This window comes from Colius striatus, unplaced genomic scaffold (assembly GCF_028858725.1).
Source record: "Colius striatus isolate bColStr4 unplaced genomic scaffold, bColStr4.1.hap1 scaffold_111, whole genome shotgun sequence".
NCBI classification, from domain to species: Eukaryota; Metazoa; Chordata; class Aves; order Coliiformes; family Coliidae; genus Colius; species Colius striatus.
In genome coordinates, this window is record NW_026908403.1 from 26,576 (window position 1) to 49,696 (window position 23,121).

The window sequence follows — 23,121 nt, forward strand, 5'->3', positions numbered from 1 at the left end:
AAACTGCCCCCAGGGACCCCCAAAGTGACCCAGGGACCCCAAAACTGCCCCCAGGGACCCCCAAAGTGCCCCCAGGGACCCCCAAAACTGCCCCAGGGACCCCAAACTGCCCCCAGGGACCCCCAAAGTGACACCAGGGACCCCAAAACTGCCCCCAGGGACCCCCAAACTGCCCCCAGGGACCCCAAAACTGCCCAGGGACCCCAAAAGTGCACCCAGGGACCCCCCAAAATGATCCCAGAGACCCCAAACTGCCCCCAGGAACCCCCAAAGTGACTCCACAGACCCCCAAAGTGGCCCAGGGACCCCAAAACTGCCCCCAGGGACCCCCCAAAGTGACCCCAGGGACCCCCAAACTGCCCCCAGGAACCCCCAAAGTGGCCCAGGGACCCCAAAACTGCCCCCAGGGACCCCCAAAACTGCCCCAGGGACCCCCAAAGTGACCCCAGGGACCCCCAAACTGCCCCCAAGGACCCCCAAAGTGACCCCACAGACCCCCAAAATGACCCCAAAACCCCCCAAAACTCCTCCAGAACCCCCAAAATTGAGTCCCTCAAATTGCCTCTGAGTGCCCCCAAATGAAATCCCCTCTGAGCCCCCCAAATCCCCTCTGAGCCCCACAAAGCCCCTCTGAGCCCCCCAAATCCCCTCTGAGCCCCCCAAACCCACTGTGAGCCCCCCAAATCCCCTCTGAGCCCCCCAAACCCACTGTGAGCCCCCCAAATCCCCTCTGAGCCCCCCCAAACCCACTGTGAGCCCCCAAATCCCCTCTGAGCCCCCCAAATCCACTGTGAGCCCCCCAAATCCACTCTGAGCCCCCCAAACCCACTGTGAGCTCCCCCAAATCCCCTCTGAGCCCCCCCAAACCCACTGTGAGCCCCCAAATCCCCTCTGAGCCCCCCAAATCCCCTCTGAGCCCCCCAAACCCACTGTGAGCCCCACAAAGCCCTTCTGAGCTCCCCCAAATCCCCTCTGAGCCCCCCAAATCCACTGTGAGCCCCCAAATCCCCTCTGAGCCCCCCCAAACCCACTGTGAGCCCCCAAATCCCCTCTGAGCCCCCCAAACCCACTGTGAGCCCCACAAAGCCCTTCTGAGCTCCCCCAAATCCCCTCTGAGCCCCCCAAATCCACTGTGAGCCCCCAAATCCCCTCTGGCCCCCCCAAACCCACTGTGAGCCCCCAAATCCCCTCTGAGCCCCCCAAATCCACTGTGAGCCCCCCAAATCCACTCTGAGCCCCCCAAATCCACCGTGAGCTCCCCAAATCCCCTCTGAGCCCCCCAAATCCACTGTGAGCCCCCCAAATCCACTCTGAGCCCCCAAATCCCCTCTGAGCCCCCCCAAATCCACTCTGAGCCCCCCCAAATCCCCTCTGAGCTCTTCAAAGACCCTCTGAGCCCCCCAAACTCCATCTAAGACCCCTCAAATCCCCCCCAAATCCATCTGAAACCCCTTTGGGACCCCCCAAATCCATATGAGACCCCTCAAATCCCCCCAAATGCCACCCAAATCCCCCCAAATCCATCTGAGACCCCACAAACTCCATCTGAAACCTCTTGAATCCCCTCAAATCCCCCCAAACTCCATCTGAAACCCCCCAAATCCATCTGAGACCCCTCAAATTCCCCCAAACTCATCTGAGACCCCTCAAATCCCCCTAAACTGCATCTGAAACCCCTCAAATCCCCCCCAAATCCCCCCAAACTCCATCTGAGACCCCTTAAATCTCCCCAAACTCCATCTGAAACCCCTCAAATCCCCCCAAACTCCATCTGAGACCCCTCAAATCCCCCCCAAATCCACCTGAGACCCCCCCAAACTTCATCTGAGAACCCCCAAACTCCCCTTTGGGACCCCCAAATCCATTTGAGACCCCTCAAATTTCCCCCAAATCCATTCAAGACCCCCCCAAATCCCCCCCAGAGCTCCACAACCGCTTCTCCCTTCTGCTGCTCTTTATTCAGCCTCCACAGTGGTGGGTTTGGGGGGTGTTTTTGATGGTTTTGGTTGCTTTTGGGGTGGTTTTGAGGTGATTTGAGGTTGTTTTGGGGGTGTTTTGGGTGGGATTTGGGTGCTTTTGGGTGGGATTTGGTGGGTTTGGGGTGATTCTGGGGTGATTTGAGGCCGTTTTGGGTGGGATTTGGCTGCTTTTGGGTGGGATTTGGGTGCTTTTGGGCTGTTTTGGGTGGAATTTGGGTGGTTTTTGATGGATTTGGGGTGGTTTTGGGGCGATTTGAGGCCATTTTGGGTGGTTTTTGCACCCCTCAGGGTCGGAATCGAGGCGCCAGCAGCCCCAGGCGCTGGATGTTCTTGTGCAGGACGCTGTGCAGCACGGCCAGGTGCTTCCCAGCTCCCCATCCCGGCTGAAATCCCTGAGGAACAGCCCTTGCTTGGGCTGGAAGGTGAATTTCTGGGGCAGGGGGTGGTTGTCCCTCAGGTAATCCCCCCCAAATCCATCTGAGACCCCTCAAATCCCCCCCAAATCCCCCCAAAATCCATCTGAGACCCCTCAAATCCCCCCAAATCCCCCCAAACTCCATCTAAAACACCTCAAATCCATCTGAGACACCTCAAATCCCCCCAAAATCCATCTGAAACACCTCAAATCCATCTGAAACCCCCCAAACTCCATCTGAGACCCCTCAAATCCCCCCAAACTCCATCTGAAACCCCTCAAATCCCCCCCAAAATCCATCTGAGACCACTCAAAATCCCCCTAAATCCCCCCAGATCCCCCCCAAATCCATCTGAAACCCCTCAAAATCCCCCCAAACTCCATCTGAGACCCCTGAAATCCCCCCCAAATCCCCCCAAACTCCATCTGAGACCCCTCAAATCCCCCTGAAGCCCCCCAAATCCCCCCCAGAGCTCCACAACCGCTTCTCCCTTCTGCTGCTCTTTATTCATCCTCCACAGTGGTGGGTTTGGGGGTGTTTGGGTGGCATTTGGGTGCTTTTGGGGTGGTTTTGAGGTGATTTGAGGTTGTTTTGGGGGTGTTTTGGGTGGGATTTGGGTGCTTTTGGGGTGATTTGAGGCCATTTTGGGGTGTTTTGGGTGGGATTTGGGTGCTTTTGGGTGGGATTTGGTGGGTTTGGGGGTGATTCTAGGGTGATTTGAGGCCGTTTTGGGTGGGATTTGGCTGCTTTTGGGTGGGATTTGGGTGCTTTTGGGTTGTTTTGGGTGGGATTTGGGTGGTTTTTGATGGTTTTGGGGCGATTTGAGGCCATTTTGGGTGGTTTTTGGACCCCCTCAGGGCCGGAACCGAGGCGCCAGCAGCCCCAGGCGCTGGATGTTCTTGTGCAGGACGCTGTGCAGCACGGCCAGGTGCTTCCCCAGCTCCCCATCCCGGCTGAAATCCCTGAGGAACAGCCCTTGCTTGGGCTGGAAGGTGAATTTCTGGGGCAGGGGGTGGTTTGTCCCTCAGGTAATCCCCCCCAAATCCATCTGAGATCCCTCAAATCCCCCCCAAATCCCCCCCAAATCCATCTGAAACACCTCAAATCCATCTGAAACCCCCCAAACTCATCTGAAACCCCTCAAATCCATCTGAGACACCTCAAATCCCCCCCAAAATCCATCTGAAACACCTCAAATCCATCTGAAACCCCCCCAAACTCCATCTGAGACCCCTCAAATCCCCCCAAACTCCATCTGAAACCCCTCAAATCCCCCCAAAATCCATCTGAGACCACTCAAAATCCCCCTAAATCCCCCCAGATCCCCCCCAAACTCCATCTGAGACCCCTGAAATCCCCCCCAAATCCCCCCAAACTCCATCTGAGACCCCTCAAATCCCCCTGAAGCCCCCCAAATCCCCCCCAGAGCTCCACAACCGCTTCTCCCTTCTGCTGCTCTTTATTCATCCTCCACAGTGGTGGGTTTGGGGGTGTTTTGGGTGGCATTTGGGTGCTTTTGGGGTGGTTTTGAGGTGATTTGAGGTTGTTTTGGGGTGTTTTGGGTGGGATTTGGGTGCTTTTGGGGTGATTTGAGGCCATTTTGGGGTGTTTTGGGTGGGATTTGGGTGCTTTTGGGTGGGATTTGGGTGGGTTTGGGGTGATTCTGGGGTGATTTGAGGGCCGTTTTGGGTGGGATTTGGCTGCTTTTGGGTGGATTTGGGTGCTTTTGGGCTGTTTTGGGTGGAATTTGGGTGGTTTTTGATGGATTTGGGGTGGTTTTGGGGCGATTTGAGGCCATTTTGGGTGGTTTTTGGACCCCTCAGGGCCGGAATCGAGGCGCCAGCAGCCCCAGGCGCTGGATGTTCTTGTGCAGGACGCTGTGCAGCACGGCCAGGTGCTTCCCAAGCTCCCCATCCGGCTGAAATCCCTGAGGAACAGCCCTTGCTTGGGCTGGAAGGTGAATTTCTGGGGCAGGGGGTGGTTGTCCCTCAGGTAATCCCCCCCCCAAATCCATCTGAGATCCCTCAAATCCCCCCCCAAATCCCCCCCAAATCCATCTGAAACACCTCAAATCCATCTGAAACCCCCCCAAACTCCATCTGAAACCCCTCAAATCCATCTGAGACACCTCAAATCCCCCCAAAATCCATCTGAAACACCTCAAATCCATCTGAAACCCCCCAAACTCCATCTGAGACCCCTCAAATCCCCCCAAACTCCATCTGAAACCCCTCAAATCCCCCCAAAATCCATCTGAGACCACTCAAAATCCCCCTAAATCCCCCCAGATCCCCCCCAAACTCCATCTGAGACCCCTGAAATCCCCCCCAAATCCCCCCAAACTCCATCTGAGACCCCTCAAATCCCCCTGAAGCCCCCCCAAATCCCCCCCAGAGCTCCACAACCGCTTCTCCCTTCTGCTGCTCTTTATTCATCCTCCACAGTGGTGGGTTTGGGGGTGTTTTGGGTGGCATTGGGTGCTTTTGGGGTGGTTTTGAGGTGATTTGAGGTTGTTTTGGGGGTGTTTTGGGTGGGATTTGGGTGCTTTTGGGGTGATTTGAGGCCATTTTGGGGTGTTTTGGGTGGATTTGGGTGCTTTTGGGCTGTTTTGGGTGGAATTTGGGTGGTTTTTTGATGGATTTGGGGTGGTTTTGGGGCGATTTGAGGCCATTTTGGGTGGTTTTTGCACCCCTCAGGGCCGGAATCGAGGCGCCAGCAGCCCCAGGCGCTGGATGTTCTTGTGCAGGACGCTGTGCAGCACGGCCAGGTGCTTCCCCAGCTCCCCATCCCGGCTGAAATCCCTGAGGAACAGCCCTTGCTTGGGCTGGAAGGTGAATTTCTGGGGCAGGGGGTGGTTGTCCCTCAGGTAATCCCACACACTCAGCAGCAGCAGATGCACCTCAAAGGGAGCCACGTGTGGAAACAGCTCATGGACATTGCCCAGGGCTGGAGGGAGCAAAGAACCCTCAGCCATGATGGCAACCAGCGAGCAAGAAGCTGCCAAGTGCCAGGCTGAGCCTGTTGTGCCACTCTCCCTGCTGCCCTCCCAGTGGCCCAACAAGGTGGCCAGGAGCCCCCTGAGCAGCACAGAGCAGTAGCACAGGGCAGGTGGCCCCTTGGCTATGAAGTGGAGGAGGGGGAAGAGCAAAGGTTGAGCCCTGAAGCGATGGCAGATGCGAAGATCCCTCTCCACTGTCCCTCTGCTTTGCTCCTCTGGTGGCCAAAGCAGCTCAGCTCCAGCAGCCTCAGGGCAAACAGCCTCCACCAGTGCAGCAGCCACGGCTTTGGCAGCCTCAGGGTTGATGCTGGAGGAGGAGGAGGAGGAAGGGGAGGAAGAGGAGGCTCTGCAGCAGCGGAGGAGGAGGTTGAGGAAGGTCTGGGTGTTGTGAGCCACTTGCTCAGGAGCTCTTGGGGTGTTTCTCTTGGTGGCTTTGAGTCCTCTCCCAATGACCCCAGCGTGGAAAAACCGACCAGACGCCCCCTGAGAAGTCGACGGCGGCCGTTGAAGCGGCGGTTGATGTCCAGCAGAGATGCCTCCTTCCTCCTCCCTCCTTCCTCCTCCTCCTCCTCCTGCTTGCCACAGGGGTCTGTAGCCCCAAAGAGCTCAGCATTAGCCCCTCTCAGTGCTCCTTCCACCAGCTGCTGCAGCACAGCCTTGGTTGCAGCAGCCGACACGGCGCTGAGGCGACTGAGGAGGCGGCTGCTGTGGCACAACCCTGGTGCCCCCCCAAAGCAATTGGGGTCACCCCAAGCTCTCCTGAGGGTGAGGAAGAACTGGTGCACAGCAGCACGGATGGCAGCCATGAGGTGAGCAGGAGGGATGGCTCCTGGCAAAGGGCAAGAAGCCAAGAGCTGGCAAGCAGCCTCAGCCACGGCGGCATCGCGGTGCAGGAGGAGCTGGGCGAAGTCTGGGAGGTGCTGAGCTAAAGCTGGGCAGAGCTGAGCTGCCATGCTGGTGGGGATGGTGGCATCAAGGCCTTCACAAGCTTGTGCCAAGGTTGCCAGGTTGTGGCAGAGCTGAGCCAAGTGATGCTCGGGCAAGCAGCCGGCGTGGATGTGACGCACCAGGAGCTGCACCGTGGCTGGCAGCAGCTCTGCCAGGCAAGAGCTGAGCACTGCATAGAGCTGAGGAGCCAAAGCCAGCTCTTCAGGGCCATGGGCAAGGGTGAGGAGATGCCCCATGGCTTCAGCAGCACTGTGAGGGGCACCATAAACAGCCACCAAACCCAAGAGCTGGTGCTGCCAGAGGAAACGTTTCCTCTCCAGCTTCAGCGTCCCCACGCACAGCTCCCGAATGTGAGGCTTCAGAGCATCCAAGAAGGGGATGGGACGAGGTGAGGAGGAGGAGGAGGATGAAGAAGGCTCTCCCAAAGTAGGGCTGGGCCTGTTGAACACCAGCTTCTGCAGATGGAGCAGCAGGAGGAGCAAGAGACGGTCACAAGCATCACGGACCCCATCACTGGGAGAAGGACCAGGGCTGGTGATGACAGTGGCAGGCATGGCTGTGTCCAGTAAGAACTGGAGGAGGCTGAAGGCTCCAGCTGAAGTCTGGCAGATGAGGTGGACCACCACAGTCACCATGTTATCCAGCTCTTCCCTGGGGAAGGTGGAGAAGTGATGATGGAGCTGGTTGAGGACCTGAGGGCTGAGGGAGCGTACGAGGTCTGGGGACACGGTGGCCAGCAGAGGTGGGGACATGAGGGCGAGCTGCAGCAAGAAAGGGACAGCAGCTTTTTGATGCTGCTCCCTGGTAGGACCCAAACTGTCATGGAACAACTTGAGAAGCTCCTGCTTGATGTTGGCTGAATGCCTGGAGGCTAAATGCCCCAAAATCCCAACCACTGAAGCGATTTTGGGGACCCTTTTGTCAGGGGATGGGGATGGGAACCAAAGCTCCCCACTTTGGGATGCTCCATGGGTGCAAAAATCCTTGAGGCCACAAGAGAGGACACGGTTGATGATGGTGTTGGGGAAAGAGGAACCAATATGAGCCACCACCCAGTCAAAATGAGGTGAGTGCTGCACTGAGGTGTCCAGCAGAGCATCCACACACGAGTCAGGGCACGAGGAGCTCATGGAAGCCAAGCACTGGGTGTAAATATCCAACAGGCACCTTGTGGCTGCACAAGACATCCAGAGCTGCAGCAGCTCGTTGAGATCTGAAGCTCCAGGAGGCACCCCATGCCTCCCAGCATATTTACTACTCAGCTGCCCCAAAAGCTCTGTAGCCCAAGCTGAGACAGCAGGAGCCCACGCTGAAGGGTTGGCACGGATCAGGTCCCCCAAAACCTTCCTGACCTCTCCAATGGAATCCTCCAGGCTGCTGACAGAGGGAAGGCTCCCAGGAGGAGGAGGAGGAGGGTGAGGGGTCCCTGGGGGTTCCCTGTGCAGGAGGTGGGCACAGACATGCTCATCAAAGAGCCCCCGGAGGTGCTGGAGGGCGGCGTGACGGGCTGGGGGGAGGCAGCGCAGCAGCAGCAGGGCTCGGCGGTTTTGGGACCATGGGGGAGGGGAGGATGGAGGGGGGAGGCCTTGGGGTGGCTCAGGGTAGCCCAAGAATGCAGAGAGCTCTTGGGAGAGTTCAGCAGCGCTGGGGGGTGGGGTGGGGAAGGGTTAATGGGGGAGGGGAGGGTGGGTGGGGGAGGGGAAGGGTTAGTGGGGAGGGGAAGGGTGAGGGGAGGGAGGGAGGGGAAGGGTTAATGGGGGAGGGGAAGGGTTAAAGGGGGAGGGGAAGGGTTAGTGGGGAGGGGAAGGGTTAGTGGGGAGGGGAAGGGTTAGTGGGGGAGGGAGGGAAGGGAAGGGTTAATGGGGAGGGGAAGGGTTAAAGGGGGAGGGGAAGGGTTAGTGGGGAGGGGAAGGGTTAATGGGAGAGGGGAGGGAGGGAAAGGGTTAATGGGGGAGGGGGAGGGTTAATGGGGGAGGGGGAGGGTTAGTGGGGAGGGGAAGGGTGAGGGGAGGGAGGGAGGGGAAGGGTTAATGGGGGAGGGGAAGGGTTAGTGGGGAGGGGAAGGGTTAAAGGGGGAGGGGAAGGGTTAGTGGGGAGGGGAAGGGTTAGTGGGGAGGGGAAGGGTTAGTGGGGAGGGGAAGGGTTAAAGGGGGAGGGGAAGGGTTAGTGGGGAGGGGAAGGGTTAGTGGGGAGGGGAAGGGTTAGTGGGGGAGGGAGGGAAGGGAAGGGTTAATGGGGAGGGGAAGGGTTAGTGGGGAGGGGAAGGGTTAGTGGGGGAGGGAGGGAAGGGAAGGGTTAATGGGGAGGGGAAGGGTTAATGGGGAGGGGAAGGGTTAATGGGGAGGGGAAGGGTGAGGGGAGGGAGGAAGGGGAAGGGTTAATGGGGAGGGGAAGGGTTAGTGGGGAGGGGAAGGGTTAGTGGGGGAGGGAGGGAGGGGAAGGGTTAAAGGGGGAGGGGAAGGGTTAAAGGGGGAGGGGAAGGGTTAATGGGGAGGGGAAGGGTTAAAGGGGGAGGGGAAGGGTTAATGGGGAGGGGAAGGGTTAAAGGGGGAGGGGAAGGGTTAATGGGGAGGGGAAGGGTTAAAGGGGGAGGGGAAGGGTTAATGGGGAGGGGAAGGGTTAAAGGGGGAGGGGAAGGGTTAATGGGGAGGGGAAGGGTTAATGGGGAGGGGAAGGGTTAAAGGGGGAGGGGAAGGGTTAAAGGGGGAGGGGAAGGGTTAATGGGGAGGGAGGGGAAGGGTTAAAGGGGGAGGGGAAGGGTTAGTGAGGGAGGGAGGGGAAGGGTTAATGGGGGAGGGGGAGGGTTTGTGGGGAGGGGAAGGGTTAATGGGGAGGGGAAGGGTTAATGGGAGGGGGGGTTAATGGGAGAGGGAGGGGAAGGGTTAAAGGGGGAGGGAAAGGGTTAATGGGGGAGGGTTAATGGGGGAGGGGAGGAGGGTGGGGGAGGGGAAGGGTTAGTGGGGGAGGGAGGGAGGGGAAGGGTGAGGGGAGGGAGGGATGGGAAGGGTTAAAGGGGGAGGGGAGGGAGGGTGGGGGAGGGAAAGGGTGAGGGGAGGGAGGGAAGGGTTAAAGGGTGAGGGGAGGGAGGGAAGGGTTAAAGGGTGAGGGGAGGGAGGGGAAGGGTTAAAGGGGGAGGGTTAAAGGGGGAGGGGAGGGTGGGTGGGGGAGGGAAAGGGTTAATGGGGGAGGGGAGGGAGGGGAAGGATTGGTGGGAGAGGGAGGGAGAGGGTTAATGGGGGAGGGTTAATGGGAGAGGGGAGGGAGGGGAAGGGTTGGTGGGAGAGGGAGGGGAAGGGTTAATGGGGGAGGGTTAATGGGAGAGGGGAGGGAGGGGAAGGGTTGGTGGGAGAGGGAGGGAGAGGGTTAATGGGGGAGGGTTAATGGGGAGGGGAGGGAGGGGAAGGGTTAATGGGGGAGGGAGGGGAAGGGGTTAATGGGGGTTGGTGGGAGAGGGGAGGGAGGGGAAGGGTTGGTGGGGAGGGGAAGGTTGATGAGGGAGGGAAAGGGTTAATGGGGGAGGGGAGGGAGGGGAAGGGTTAATAGGGAAGGATTGGTGGGAGAGGGGAGGGAGGGGAAGGGTTGGTGGGGGAGGGAAAGGGTGAGGGGAGGGAGGGGAAGGGTTAATGGGGAGGGGAGGGAGGGGAAGGGTTGGTGGGGGAGGGTTAAAGGGGGAGGGGGGAGGAAGGGTGAGGGGAGGGAGGGGAGGGTTGGTGGGAGAGGGAGGGAGAGGGTTAATGGGGGAGGGTTAATGGGAGAGGGGAGGGAGGGGAAGGGTTAAAGGGGGAGGGGAGGGTGGGTGGGGGAGGGGAAGGGTTAATGGGAGAGGGGAGGGAGGGGAGGGGTTAAAGGGGGGAGGGGAGGGGGGTGGGGGAGGGGAAGGGTTAATGGGAGAGGGGAGGGAGGGGAAGGGTTAATGGGGGAGGGGTTAATGGGAGGGGAGGGAGGTGAAGGGTTGGTGGGAGGAGGAGAGAGAGGGTTAATGGGAGAGGGGAAGGAGGGGAAGGGTTAATGGGGAGGGGAAGGGTTAATGGGGGAGGGATAAGGGGGGAGGGGAAGGGTTAATGGGGAGGGAAAGGGTTAATGGGAGAGGGGAGGGAGGGGAAGGGTTAATGGGGGAGGGGAGGGAGGGGAAGGGTTAATGGGGGAGGGGAGGGAGGGGAAGGGTTAAAGGGGGAGGGGAGGGTGGGTGGGGGAGGGGAAGGGTTAATGGGAGAGGGGAGGGAGGGGAAGGGTTAATGGGGGAGGGTTAATGGGAGGGGAGGGAGGTGAGGGGTTGGTGGGAGGAGGAGAGAGAGGGTTAATGGGAGAGGGGAGGGTTAATGGGGAGGGGAAGGGTTAATGGGGGAGGGGAGGGATGGGAAGGGTTAAAGGGGGAGGGGAGGGTGGGTGGGGGAGGGGAAGGGTTAATGGGAGAGGGGGAGAGATGGGAGGGGTTAATGGGGAGGGGAAGGGTTAATGGGGGAGGGGAGGGTAGGTGGGGGAGGGAAGGGTTAATGGGGGAGGGATAAGGGGGGAGGGGAAGGGTTAATGGGGGAGGGGAGGGAGGGGAAGGGTTAATGGGGAGGGGGTGGGTGGGTGGGGGGGAGGGGAAGGGTTAATGGGAGAGGGGAGGGAGGGGAAGGGTTAATGGGGAGGGGAGGGTGGGTGGGGGGAGGGGAAGGGTTAATGGGAGAGGGGAGGGAGGGGAAGGGTTAATGGGGGAGGGTTAATGGGAGGGGAGGGAGGTGAGGGGTTGGTGGGAGGAGGAGAGAGAGGGTTAATGGGAGAGGGGAAGGGTTAATGGAGAGGGGAGGGTTAATGGGAGAGGGGAGGGAGGGGAAGGGTTAATGGGGAGGGGAAGGGTTAATGGGGGAGGGGAGGGATGGGAAGGGTTAAAGGGGGAGGGGAGGGTGGGTGGGGGAGGGGAAGGGTTAATGGGAGAGGGGAGAGATGGGAGGGGTTAATGGGGAGGGGAAGGGTTAATGGGGGAGGGATAAGGGGGAGGGGAAGGGTTAATGGGAGAGGGGAGGGAGGGGAGGGGTTAAAGGGGGAGGGGAGGGGGGTGGGGGAGGGGAAGGGTTAATGGGGGAGGGAGGGAGGAGAAGGATTAAAGGGAGGGGGAGGGAGGGGAAGGGTTAATGGGGAGGGGAGGGTTGGTGGGGGAGGGAAACAAAGGGTTAACAGGGCAGAGGGAAAGGAAAGGGTTAAAAAGAGGAAAAAAAAGAAGAAAAACAGAGTTAAATGAGGCACAAAAAGGGTCCTGGGGGGTGTTTTGGGGGGGTCTGAGGGGTCCCAAAGGCTCATGGGGGGGGTCGAGCCCAGGGGGGGTCCCAGGGGGGGTTTTGGGGGGGTCTGGGGGGGTCCCAAAGGTCCAAGGGGGGGTCTAAAGGGTGGGGGTCGAGCTCAGGGGGGGTCCCTGGGGGGGGTTTTGAGGGTCTTGGGGGGTCCCAAAGGCTCATGGGGGGGGGTCGAGCCCAGGGGGGGTCCCTGGGGGGGGTTTTGAGGGTCTTGGGGGGGTCCCAAAGGCTCATGGGGGGGGGGGTCGAGCATGGGGGGGTCCCTGGGGGGGTCTGGGGGGGTCCCAAAGGTCCAAGGGGGGGGTCTAAAGGGTGGGGGTCGAGCCCAGGGGGGGTCCTGGGGGTCCCTGGGGGGGGTTTTGAGGGTCTTGGGGGGGTCCCAAAGGCTCATGGGGGGGGTCGAGTGTGGGGGGGTCCCTGGGGGGTCCCTGGGGGGGGTCCCAAAGGCTCATGGGGGGGGTTGAGCCCAGGGGGGGTCCCAGGGGGGGTCTGAGGGTCTTGGGGGTCCCAGGGGGTGTTTTGGGGGTCCCTGGGGGGGGTCCCAAAGGTCCAAGGGGGGGTCTAAAGGGTGGGGGTCGAGCCCAGGGGGGGTCCCAGGGGGGGTTTTGAGGGTCTTGGGGGGTCCCAAAGGCTCATGGGGGGGGGGGGTCGAGCCCAGAGGGGGTCCCTGGGGGTCCCTGGGGGGGTCCCAAAGGCTCATGGGGGGGGGTCGAGCGTGGGGGGGTCCCAGGGGGGGTCTGGGGGGGTCCCAAAGGTCCATGGGGGATGTCGAGCATTGGGGGGGTCCCAGGGGGGTCCCTGGGGGGGTTTTGAGGGTCTTGGGGGGTCCCAAAGGCTCATGGGGGGGGTTGAGCCCAGGGGGGGGTCCCAGGGGGGGTCTGAGGGTCTTGGGGGTCCCAGGGGGTGTTTTGGGGGTCCCTGGGGGGGTCCCAAAGGTCCAAGGGGGGGTCTAAAGGGTGGGGGTCGAGCCCAGGGGGGGTCCTGGGGGTCCCTGGGGGGGGTTTTGAGGGTCTTGGGGGGGTCCCAAAGGCTCATGGGGGGGGTCGAGTGTGGGGGGGTCCCTGGGGGGTCCCTGGGGGGGGTCCCAAAGGCTCATGGGGGGGGTTGAGCCCAGGGGGGGTCCCAGGGGGGGTCTGAGGGTCTTGGGGGTCCCAGGGGGTGTTTTGGGGGTCCCTGGGGGGGTCCCAAAGGTCCAAGGGGGGGTCTAAAGGGTGGGGGTCGAGCCCAGGGGGGGGTCCCAGGGGGGGTTTTGAGGGTCTTGGGGGGTCCCAAAGGCTCATGGGGGGGGGGGTCGAGCCCAGAGGGGGTCCCTGGGGGTCCCTGGGGGGGTCCCAAAGGCTCATGGGGGGGGGTCGAGCCCAGGGGGGGTCCTGGGGGTCCCTGGGGGGGGTTTTGAGGGTCTTGGGGGGGTCCCAAAGGCTCATGGGGGGGGGTCGAGCCCAGGGGGGGTCCCTGGGGGGGTTTTGGGGGGGTCCCAAAGGTCCATGGGGGGGGTCGAGCCCAGGGGGGGTCCCAGGGGGGGTTTTGAGGGTCTTGGGGGGGGTCCCAAAGGCTCATGGGGGGGGGGGGGGGTAGAGCGTGGGGGGGTCCCTGGGGGGGTCTGGGGGGGTCCCAAAGGTCCAAGGGGGGGTCTAAAGGGTGGGGGTCGAGCTCAGGGGGGGTCCCTGGGGGGGGTTTTGAGGGTCTTGGGGGGTCCCAAAGGCTCATGGGGGGGGGTCGAGCCCAGGGGGGGTCCCTGGGGGGGGTTTTGAGGGTCTTGGGGGGGTCCCAAAGGCTCATGGGGGGGGGGTCGAGCATGGGGGGGGTCCCTGGGGGGGTCTGGGGGGGTCCCAAAGGTCCAAGGGGGGGTCTAAAGGGTGGGGGTCGAGCCCAGGGGGGGTCCTGGGGGTCCCTGGGGGGGTTTTGAGGGTCTTGGGGGGGTCCCAAAGGCTCATGGGGGGGGGTCGAGTGTGGGGGGGTCCCTGGGGGGTCCCTGGGGGGGGTCCCAAAGGCTCATGGGGGGGGTTGAGCCCAGGGGGGGTCCCAGGGGGGGTCTGAGGGTCTTGGGGGTCCCAGGGGGGGTTTTGGGGGGGTCTGGGGGGGGTCCCAAAGGTCCAAGGGGGGGTATAAAGGGTGGGGGTCGAGCCCAGGGGGGGTCCTGGGGGTCCCTGGGGGGGGTTTTGAGGGTCTTGGGGGGGTCCCAAAGGCTCATGGGGGGGGGTCGAGCCCAGGGGGGGTCCCTGGGGGGGTCTGGGGGGGTCCCAAAGGCTCATGGGGGTGGGGGTCGAGCCCAGGGGGGGTCCCAGGGGGGGTCCTGGGGGGTCCCTGGGGGGGTCCCAAAGGTCCAAGGGGGGGTCTAAAGGGTGGGGGTCGAGCCCAGGGGGGGTCCCAGGGGGGGTTTTGAGGGTCTTGGGGGGTCCCAAAGGCTCATGGGGGGGTTCGAGCCCAGAGGGGGTCCCTGGGGGGGTCCCAAAGGCTCATGGGGGGGTCTAAAGGGTGGGGGTCGAGCCCAGGGGGGGTCCTGGGGGTCCCTGGGGGGGGTTTTGAGGGTCTTGGGGGGGTCCCAAAGGCTCATGGGGGGGGGTCGAGTGTGGGGGGGTCCCTGGGGGGGTCCCTGGGGGGGGGTCCCAAAGGCTCATGGGGGGGGTTGAGCCCAGGGGGGGTCCCAGGGGGGGTCTGAGGGTCTTGGGGGTCCCAGGGGGTGTTTTGGGGGTCCCTGGGGGGGGTCCCAAAGGTCCAAGGGGGGGTCTAAAGGGTGGGGGTCGAGCCCGAGGGGGGGGGGGGGGGTCCCAGGAAGGGTCTAAAGGGGGGTCTCGGGGGGGGTCTCTCAATAACGTGGGGGGGGGTCTCGGTACCTGAGGGGGGGTCGCGGGGGGCTGGCGGCGGCTCCCGGGGGGTCGCAGAGCCCCGACATGGCGCCGGCTGAAGATTTTGGGGGGGGTGGGGGAGGGGCCACGGGGGCGACAGAGCGCGTGCGCAGGGCTGGGACCGCCCCTCCCCCACCCCAGGAATGGTTCAGTCCCGCCCCTCCCCCACCCCCAGAAATGGTTCAGTCCCGCCCCTCCCCCACCCCCAGAAATGGTTCAGTCCCGCCCCTCCCCCACCCCATGAGATGGTTCAGTCCTGCCCCTCCCCCACCCCAGGAATGGTTCAGTCCCGCCCCTCCCCCACACACAAAGGGCAATGGGGGGGGGGCTTCGCTCGTGGCTTTTATTGGGGGTCTGGGGGGGTCTTGGGGGGGATTTTGGGGGGGTCTGGGGGGGTCTCAGGGGGATTTTGGGGGGGTCTGGGGGGTCTTGGAGGGGTCTGGGGGGGTCTTGGGGGGTCTCAGGGGGGTCTTGGGGGGATCTTGGGGGGTCTTGGTGGGTTTTGGGGGGTCTCATGGGGGGGTCTTGGGGGGGTCTGGGGGTGTCTGGGGAGGTCTTGGAGGGGTCTTGGGGGGTTTTGGGGGTCTCAGGGGGGTCTTGGGGTGGTCTAAGGGGAGTCTTGGGGTGGTCTTGGGGGGTCTCAGGAGGGTCTTGGGGGGTTTTGGGGGGTCTGGGGGGGTCTGGGGGGGATCTTGGAGGGATCTGGGGGGGTCTTGGAGGGGTCTTGGGGGGTTTTGGGGGTCTTGGGGGGGTCTAAGGGGGGTCTTGGGGGTCTTGGAGGAGTCTTGGGGGGTCTCAGGGGGGTCTTGGGGGGTTTTGGGGGGTCTGGGGGGGTCTTGGAGGGGTCTTGGGGGGTTTTGGGGGGTCTTGGGGGTCTTGGAGGAGTCTTGGGGGGTCTCAGGGGGGTCTTGGGGGGTTTTGGGGGGTCTGGGGGGGTCTTGGGGAGTCTCAGGGGGGATCTTGGGGGGGTCTTGGGGGGGTCTTGGGGGGTCTGGGGGGGTCTTGGGGGGATCTGGGGGGGTCTTGGGGGTGTTTTGGGGGGTCTGGGGGGGTTTTGGGGGGTCTGGGGGGTCTTGGGGGGATCTGGGGGGGTCTAAGGGGGTCTGGGGGGTCTGAGAGGGTCTCAGGGGGATCTTAGGGGGGTCTTGGGGGGGTCTCAGGGGGGATCTTGGGGGTCTTGGGGGGTCTTGGGGGGTCTGGGGGGGTTTTGGGGGGTCTGGGGGGTCTTGGGGGGTTTTGGGGGGGTCTTGGGGAGGGGTTTTGGGGGGTCTTGGGGGGGTCTTGGGGGGTCTGGGGGGGATCTTGGAGGGATCTGGGGGGGTCTAAGGGGGTCTGGGGGGGTCTGAGAGGGTCTCAGGGGGATCTTAGGGGGGTCTTGGGGGGTCTCAGGGGGGTCCAAGGGGGATCTTGGGGGGTCTTGGAGGGTTTTGGGGGGGTCTTGGGGGGGTCTAAGGGGGGTCTTAGGGGGTTTTGGGGGGATCTTGGGGGGTTTTGGGGGGTCTAAGGGGGGTCTTGGGGGTCTTGGAGGAGTCTTGGGGGGTCTCAGGGGGGTCCGGGGGGGTCTTGAGGGGTCTGGGGGGGTCTGGGGGGGTCTTGGGGAGTCTCAGGGGGGATCTTGGGGGGGTCTTGGGGGGTCTTGGGGGGGTCTCAGGGGGGTCTTGGGGGGATCTTGAGGGGATCTTTGGGGGGTCTTGGAGGGGTCTAAGGGGGATCTTGGGGGGTCTTGGGGGGGTCTTGGGGGGTTTGGGGGGTCTGAGAGGGTCTCAGGGGGATCTTAGGGGGGTCTTGGGGGGTTTTGGGGGGTCTGAGGGGGTCTCAGGGTGTCTGGGGGGTCTTGGGAGGGTCTCAGAGGGGGATCTTGGGGGGGTCTCAGGGGGGTCTTGGGGGGGTCTGGGGAGGATCTTGGGGGGTTTTGGGGGGTCTGGGGGGGTCTTGGAGGGGTCCTGGGGGGGTCTTGGGGGGGTCTAAGGGGGGTCTTGGGGGTTTTGGGGGGTTTTGGGGGGTCTGGGGGGTCATGGGGGGTCTGGGGGGGTCTGGGGGGGATCTTGGAGGGATCTGGGGGGGTCTTGGAGGGGTCTTGGGGGGTTTTGGGGGTCTTGGGGGGGTCTAAGGGGGGTCTTGGGGGTCTTGGAGGAGTCTTGGGGGGTCTCAGGGGGGTCTTGGGGGGTCTTGGGGGGTCTGGGGGGTTTTGGGGGGTCTGGGGGGGTCTGGGGGGGTCTCAGGGGGTTTTGGGGGGTCTCAGGGGGTTTTGGGGGGTCTTGGAGGGGTCTTGGGGGGTTTTGGGGGGTCTGGGGGGGTCTGGGGGGGTCTTGGGGAGTCTCAGGGGGGATCTTGGGGGGGTCTTGGGGGGTCTTGGGGGGTCTCAGGGGGGTCTTGGGGGGATCTTGAGGGGATCTTTGGGGGGTCTTGGAGGGGTCTAAGGGGGATCTTGGGGGGTCTTGGGGGGGTCTTGGGGGGTTTGGGGGGTCTGAGAGGGTCTCAGGGGGATCTTAGGGGGGTCTTGGGGGGTTTTGGGGGGTCTGAGGGGGTCTCAGGGTGTCTGGGGGGTCTTGGGAGGGTCTCAGAGGGGGATCTTGGGGGGGTCTCAGGGGGGTCTTGGGGGGGTCTGGGGAGGATCTTGGGGGGTTTTGGGGGGTCTGGGGGGGTCTTGGAGGGGTCCTGGGGGGGTCTTGGGGGGGTCTAAGGGGGGTCTTGGGGGTTTTGGGGGGTTTTGGGGGGTCTGGGGGGTCATGGGGGGTCTGGGGGGGTCTGGGGGGGATCTTGGAGGGATCTGGGGGGGTCTTGGAGGGGTCTTGGGGGGTTTTGGGGGTCTTGGGGGGGTCTAAGGGGGGTCTTGGGGGTCTTGGAGGAGTCTTGGGGGGTCTCAGGGGGGGTCTTGGGGGGTCTTGGGGGGTCTGGGGGGTCTCAGGGGGATCTTTGGGGGGTCTTGGGGGGATATTGAGGGGATCTTGGGGGGGGTCTCAGGGGGGGTTCTCGGGGGGTCTCAGAGGGGGATTTTGGGGGGTGTCTGGGGGGGTTTCAGGGGGGGTCTGGGGGGTCTCAGGGGGTTTTGGGGTGTCTGGGGGGGTCTCAGGGGGGGATTTTGGGGGGTTTTGGGGGGTCTGGGGGGTCTCAGGGGGGTCTCAGGGGGTTTTGGGTGTCTGGGGGGTCTCAGGGGGTTTTGGGTTGTCTGGGGGGGTCTCAGGGGGGATCTTGGGGGGTTTTGGGGGGTCTGGGGGGTCTCAGGGGGGATCTTGGGGGGTTTTGGGGGGTCTCAGGGGGTTTTGGGGGGTCTGGGGGGTCTCAGGGGGTGTCTGGGGGGTCTCAGGGGGTTTGGGGGGGTCTGGGGGGTCTCAGGGGGTTTTGGGGGGTCTGGGGGGGTCGCAGGGTGTCTGGGGGTGTCTGGGGGGTCTCAGGGGGGGATTTTGGGGATTTTGGGGGGTTTTGGGGGGTCTCAGGGGGTTTTGGGGGGTCTGGGGGGTCTCAGGGGGTGTCTGGGGGGTCTCAGGGGGTTTGGGGGGGTCTGGGGGGTCTCAGGGGGTTTTGGGGGGTCTGGGGGGTCTCAGGGGGTTTTGGGGGGTCTGGGGGGTCTCAGGGGGTCGCAGCCTCCGGCATCTCCACGTCGGTTCCTCCTGGGGCGGCTTCGGGCTGCTGAGACCCGCGGGGGGGGGCGGCACCGGCTGGGGGGAAACGGGGGGAAATGGGGAGGAAATGGGGAGGAAATGGGTGAAAAAGGGAAGAAATGGGGAAAAAGGGGGGAAATGGGAGGAAATGGGGAGGAAAAGGGGGGAAATGGGGAGGAAATGGGGAGGAAATGGGGATAAAAGGGGGAAATGGGGGGAAATGGGGAGGAAATGGGGAGGAAAAGGGGGGAAATGGGGAGGAAATGGGGAGGAAATGGGATAAAAGGGGGAAATGGGGGGAAATGGGGAGGAAATGGGGAGGAAATGGGGGAAAAGGGGGAAATGGGAGGAAAAGGGGAGGAAATGGGGAGGAAATGGGGGAAAAGGGGGGAAATGGGGGGAAATGGGGGGAAATGGGGGGGAAATGGGGAAGAAAAGGGGGAAAAGGGGGATAAAAAGGGGGAAAAAGGAGAAAGAGGAAATAAAGGAGGAAAAATAGGGTGAAAAGGGGAAGAAATGGGGAAAAAGGGGGGGAAGGGAGGAAAAGGGGGGGAAAAGGGGGAAAAGGGGGGAGGAAAAGGGAAGAAATGGGGAAGAAAGGGGATAAAAGGGGGGAAATAGGAGGAAGAGGAAATAAAGGGGGAAAACAGGGTGAAAAAGGGGAAGAAATGGGGAAAAGGGGGGAAATGGGAGGAAAAGGGGGAGAAAATGGGGAAGAAAGGGAGGAAATGGAGAGGAAAAGGGGGATAAAAGGGGGGGAAAGAGGAAGAGGGAAAAGAGGGGGGAAAACAGGGTGAAAAGGGGAAGAAATGGGAAGAAAGGGGGGGAAATGGGGGAAATGGGGGAAAAGGGGGGAGGAAATGGGAGGAAATGGGGAAGAAAGGGAGGAAAAAGGAGGAAAAGGGAAATAAAGGGGGAAAAACAGGGTGAAAAGGGGAAGAAATGGGGAAAAGAGATGGAAAAGGGAAACAAAATGGGAAAAAAGAAGGAAAAGGGGGAAAAAAGGGGGAAAAGAGGCAAAAAAGGGTAAAAAAGGAGAGAAATGGGTGAGAATGTGGGAAAAAGGGGGGGAAAAGGAGGCAAAAAGGGAAGAAATGGGGAAAAGGGGGGAGGAAAAGGGAGGAAATGGGGAAGAAAGGGGGAAAAGGGGGATAAAGGGGGGAAAAAGGAGGAAGAGGGAAATAAAGGGGGGAAAACAGGGTGAAAAGGGAAGAAATGGGGAAAAGGGGAGGAAAACAGGGAAAATGGGAGGAGGAAAAGGGAGAAAATGGGGAAGAAAGGGGGAAAAAGGGGGGAAATGGCAGGAAAAGAGGGAAGGAAATGGGGAAGAAAAGGAGGAAATCAACAGAAAAGGGGGAAAAGGAGGAAAAGGGAAATAAAGGGGGGAAAACAGGGTGAAAAGGGGAAGAAATGGGGAAAAAGAGGGGAAATGGGAGGAAAAGGGGGAGGAAATGAGGAAGAAACGAGGAAATGGGGATAAAAGGGGGAAAAAGGAGGAAGAGGGAAATGAAGGGGGAAAAACAGGGTGAAAAGGGGAAGAAATGGGGAAAAGGGGGGAAATGGGAGGAAAAGGGAGGAAATGGGGGAGGAAATGGGGAAGAAAGGGAGGAAATGGGGATAAAAGGGGGAAAAGGGGATGAAAGAGGGGGAAAAGGAGGAAGAGAAAATAAAGGGGGGAAAACAGGGTGAAAAGGGGAAGAAATGGGGAAAAGGGGGGGAAAAGGGGGGAGGAAAAGGAAGGAAATGGGGAAGAAAGGGAGGAAAAGGGGAGGAAATGGGGATAAAAGAGGGGAAAAATGAGGAAGGAGGAAATAAAGGGGGAAAAACAGGGTGAAAAGGGGAAGAAATGGGGGAAATGGGAGGAAAAGGGGGGAGGAAAAGGAAGGAAATGGGGAAGAAAGGGAGGAAAAGGGGAGGAAATGGGGATAAAAGAGGGGAAAAAAGAGGAAGGAGGAAATAAGGGGGAAAAACAGGGTGAAAAGGGGAAGAAATGGGGAAAAAAGAGGGGAAATGGGAGGAAAAGGGGGAGGAAATGGGGAAGAAAGGGAGGAAATGGGGATAAAAAGGGGGAAAAGGGGGATGAAAGGGGGGGAAAAGGAGAAAGAGGAAATAAAAGGGGGAAAACAGGGTGAAAAGGGGAAGAAATGGGGAAAAAGGAGGGAAATGGGAGGAAAAGGGGGAAATGGGGGAGGAAATGGGGAAGAAAGGGAGAAATGGAGAGGAAAAGGGGGATAAAAGGGGGAAAAAGGAGGAAGGAGGAAATAAAGGGGGAAAAACAGGGTGAAAAGGGGAAGAAATGGGGAAAAGGGGGGAAAAGGGGGGAAGGGGAGGAAAAGGGGGGAGGAAGTGGGAGGAAATGGGGAAGAAAGGGAGGAAATGGGGAGGAAATGGGGATAAAAGAGGGGAAAAAGAGGAAGGAGGAAATAAAGGGGGAAAAACAGGGTGAAAAGGGGAAGAAATGGGGAAAAAGAGGGGAAATGGGGGAAAATGGGAGGAAAAGGGGGAGGAAAAGGGAGGAAAAGGGGGAAGAAAGGGAGGAAATGGAGGGGAAAAGGGGGATGAAAGAGGGGAAAAGAGAGGAAGAAGGAAAAGAGGCGGGAAAACAGGGTGAAAAGGGGAAGAAATGGGGAAAAAGGGGGGGAATGGGAGGAAAAGGGGAGGAAAAGGGGAAGAAAGGGGGGAAATGGAGGGTAAAAGGGGGATAAAAGGGGGGAAATAGAAGGAAGAGGAAATAAAGGGAGGAAACAGGGTGAAAAAGGGAAGAAATGGGGAAAAGGGGGGAAATGGGGGAAATGGGGGAGGAAAAGGGAGGAGGAAGTGGGAGGAAATGGGGAAGAAAGGGGGGAAATGAAGGGGAAAAGAGGGATAAGGGGGGAAAAAAGAGGAAGGAGGAAATAAAGAGGGAAAACAGGGTGAAAAGGGAAAGAAATGGGGAAAAAGGGGGAAATGGGAGGAAAAGGGGGAGGAAATGGGAGGAAATGGGGAAGAAAGGGGGGAAATGAAGGGGAAAAGGGGGATAAAGGGGGGAAAAGGAGGAAAAGGGAAATAAAGGGGAGAACACAGGGTGAAAAGGGGAAGAAATGGGGAAAGGGGGGAAATGGGGGAAATGGGAGGAAAAGGGGGGAGGAAGTGGAGGAAATGGGGAAGAAAGGGAGGAAATGGGGAGGAAATGGGGATAAAAGAGGGGAAAAAAGAGGAAGGAGGAAATAAAGGGGGGAAAAACAGGGTGAAAAGGGGAAGAGATGGGGAAAAAGGGGGGAAATGGGGGAAATGGGAGAAAAGGGGGGAGGAAAAGGGGAAGAAAGGGGGGAAATGAAGGGGAAAAGGGGGATAAAGGGGGGAAAAAGAGGAAGGAGGAAATAAAGGGGGAAAACAGGGTGAAAAGGGGAAGAAATGGGGGAAAAGGGGGGGAAATGGGGGAAATGGGGGAGGAAAAGGGAGGAAATGGGGAAGGAAATGGGGAAGAAAGGGAGGAAATGGAGAGGAAAAGGGGGATAAAAGGGGGAAAAAGGAGGAAGGAGGAAATAAAGGGGGAAAAAACAGGGTGAAAAGGGGAAGAAATGGGGAAAAAGAGGGGAAATGGGAGGAAAAGGGGGAATGGGGGAGGAAATGGGGAAGAAAGGGAGGAAATGGAGGGGAAAAGGGGGATAAAAGGGGGGAAAGGAGGAAGGAGGAAATAAAGGGGGAAAAACAGGGTGAAAAGGGGAAGAAATGGGGGAAAAGGGGGGAAAAGGGAGCAGGAAATGGAAGGAAATGGGGAAGAAAGGGAGGAAAAGGGGATAAAAAGGGGGAAAATGGGGATAAAAGGGGAAAAAAGGAGGAAGAGGAAAATAAACGGGGAAAACAAGGTGAAAAGGGGAAGAAATGGGGGAAAAGGGGGGAAAAGGGAGGAAAAGGGGGAGGAAATGAGGAAGAAAAGGAGGAAATGGGGATAAAAAGGGGGAAAAGGGGGATGAAAGGGGGGAAAAAGGAGGAAGGAGGAAATAAAGGGGGAAAAACAGGGTGAAAAAGGGAAGAAATGGGGAAAAAGGGGGGAAATGGGAGGAAATGGGAAGAAAGGGAGGAAAAGGGGGAGGAAATGAGGAAGAAAAGGAGGAAATGGAGAGAAATGGGTGAGAAGGAGGGAAAAAGGGGGGGAAAAGGGGTGGAAAAGGAGGCAAAAAGGGAAGAAATGGGGAAAAGGGGGGAGGAAAAGGGAGGAAATGGGGAAGAAAGGGGGGAAATGGAGGGGAAAAGGGGGATAAAAGGGGGGAAAAAGGAGGAAGGAGGAAATAAAGGGGGAAAAACAGGGTGAAAAGGGAAGAAATAGGGAAAAGGGGAGGAAATGGGAGGAAATGGGGAAGAAAGGGAGGAAAAGGGGAGGAAATGAGGAAGAAAAGGAGGAAATGGAAAGAAATGGGTGAGAAGGAGGGAAAAAGGGGTGGAAAAGGAGGCAAAAAGGGAAGAAATGGGAAAAGGGGGGAGGAAAAGGGAGGAAATGGGAAGAAAGGGAGGAAAAGGGGGAGGAAATGAGGAAGAAAAGGAGGAAATGGAGAGAAATGGGTGAGAAGGAGGGAAAAAGGGGGGGGAAAAGGGGTGGAAAAGGAGGCAAAAAGGGAAGAAATGGGGAAAAGGGGGGAGGAAAAGGGAGGAAATGGGGAAGAAAGGGGGGAAATGGAGGGGGAAAAGGGGGATAAAAGGGGGGAAAAAGGAGGAAGGAGGAAATAAAGGGGGAAAAACAGGGTGAAAAGGGGAAGAAATAGGGAAAAGGGGAGGAAATGGGAGGAAATGGGGAAGAAAGGGAGGAAAAGGGGGAGGAAATGAGGAAGAAAAGGAGGAAATGGAAAGAAATGGGTGAGAAGGAGGGAAAAAGGGGTGGAAAAGGAGGCAAAAAGGGAAGAAATGGGGAAAAGGGGGGAGGAAAAGGGAGGAAATGGGGAAGAAAGGGAGGAAAAGGGGGAGGAAATGAGGAAGAAAAGGAGGAAATGGAGAGAAATGGGTGAGAAGGAGGGAAAAAGGGGGGGAAAAGGGGTGGAAAAGGAGGCAAAAGGGAAGAAATGGGGAAAAGGGGGGAGGA

At 60.1% G+C, this 23,121-nt stretch overlaps 1 protein-coding gene across 1 annotated transcript; it reads right to left on the bottom strand.

The window, feature by feature from the left end:
• Positions 1-5,006: 5,006 nt before the first annotated feature.
• Positions 5,007-14,525, bottom strand: INTS5 (integrator complex subunit 5). The gene is given in 4 exon segments (XM_062019694.1): positions 5,007-5,858; positions 5,860-5,901; positions 5,903-7,985; positions 14,452-14,525. Coding segments are annotated over 4 exon segments (2,955 nt in total). The 5' UTR covers positions 14,511-14,525; the 3' UTR covers positions 5,007-5,087.
• Between the last annotated feature and the right edge of the window lie 8,596 nt (positions 14,526-23,121).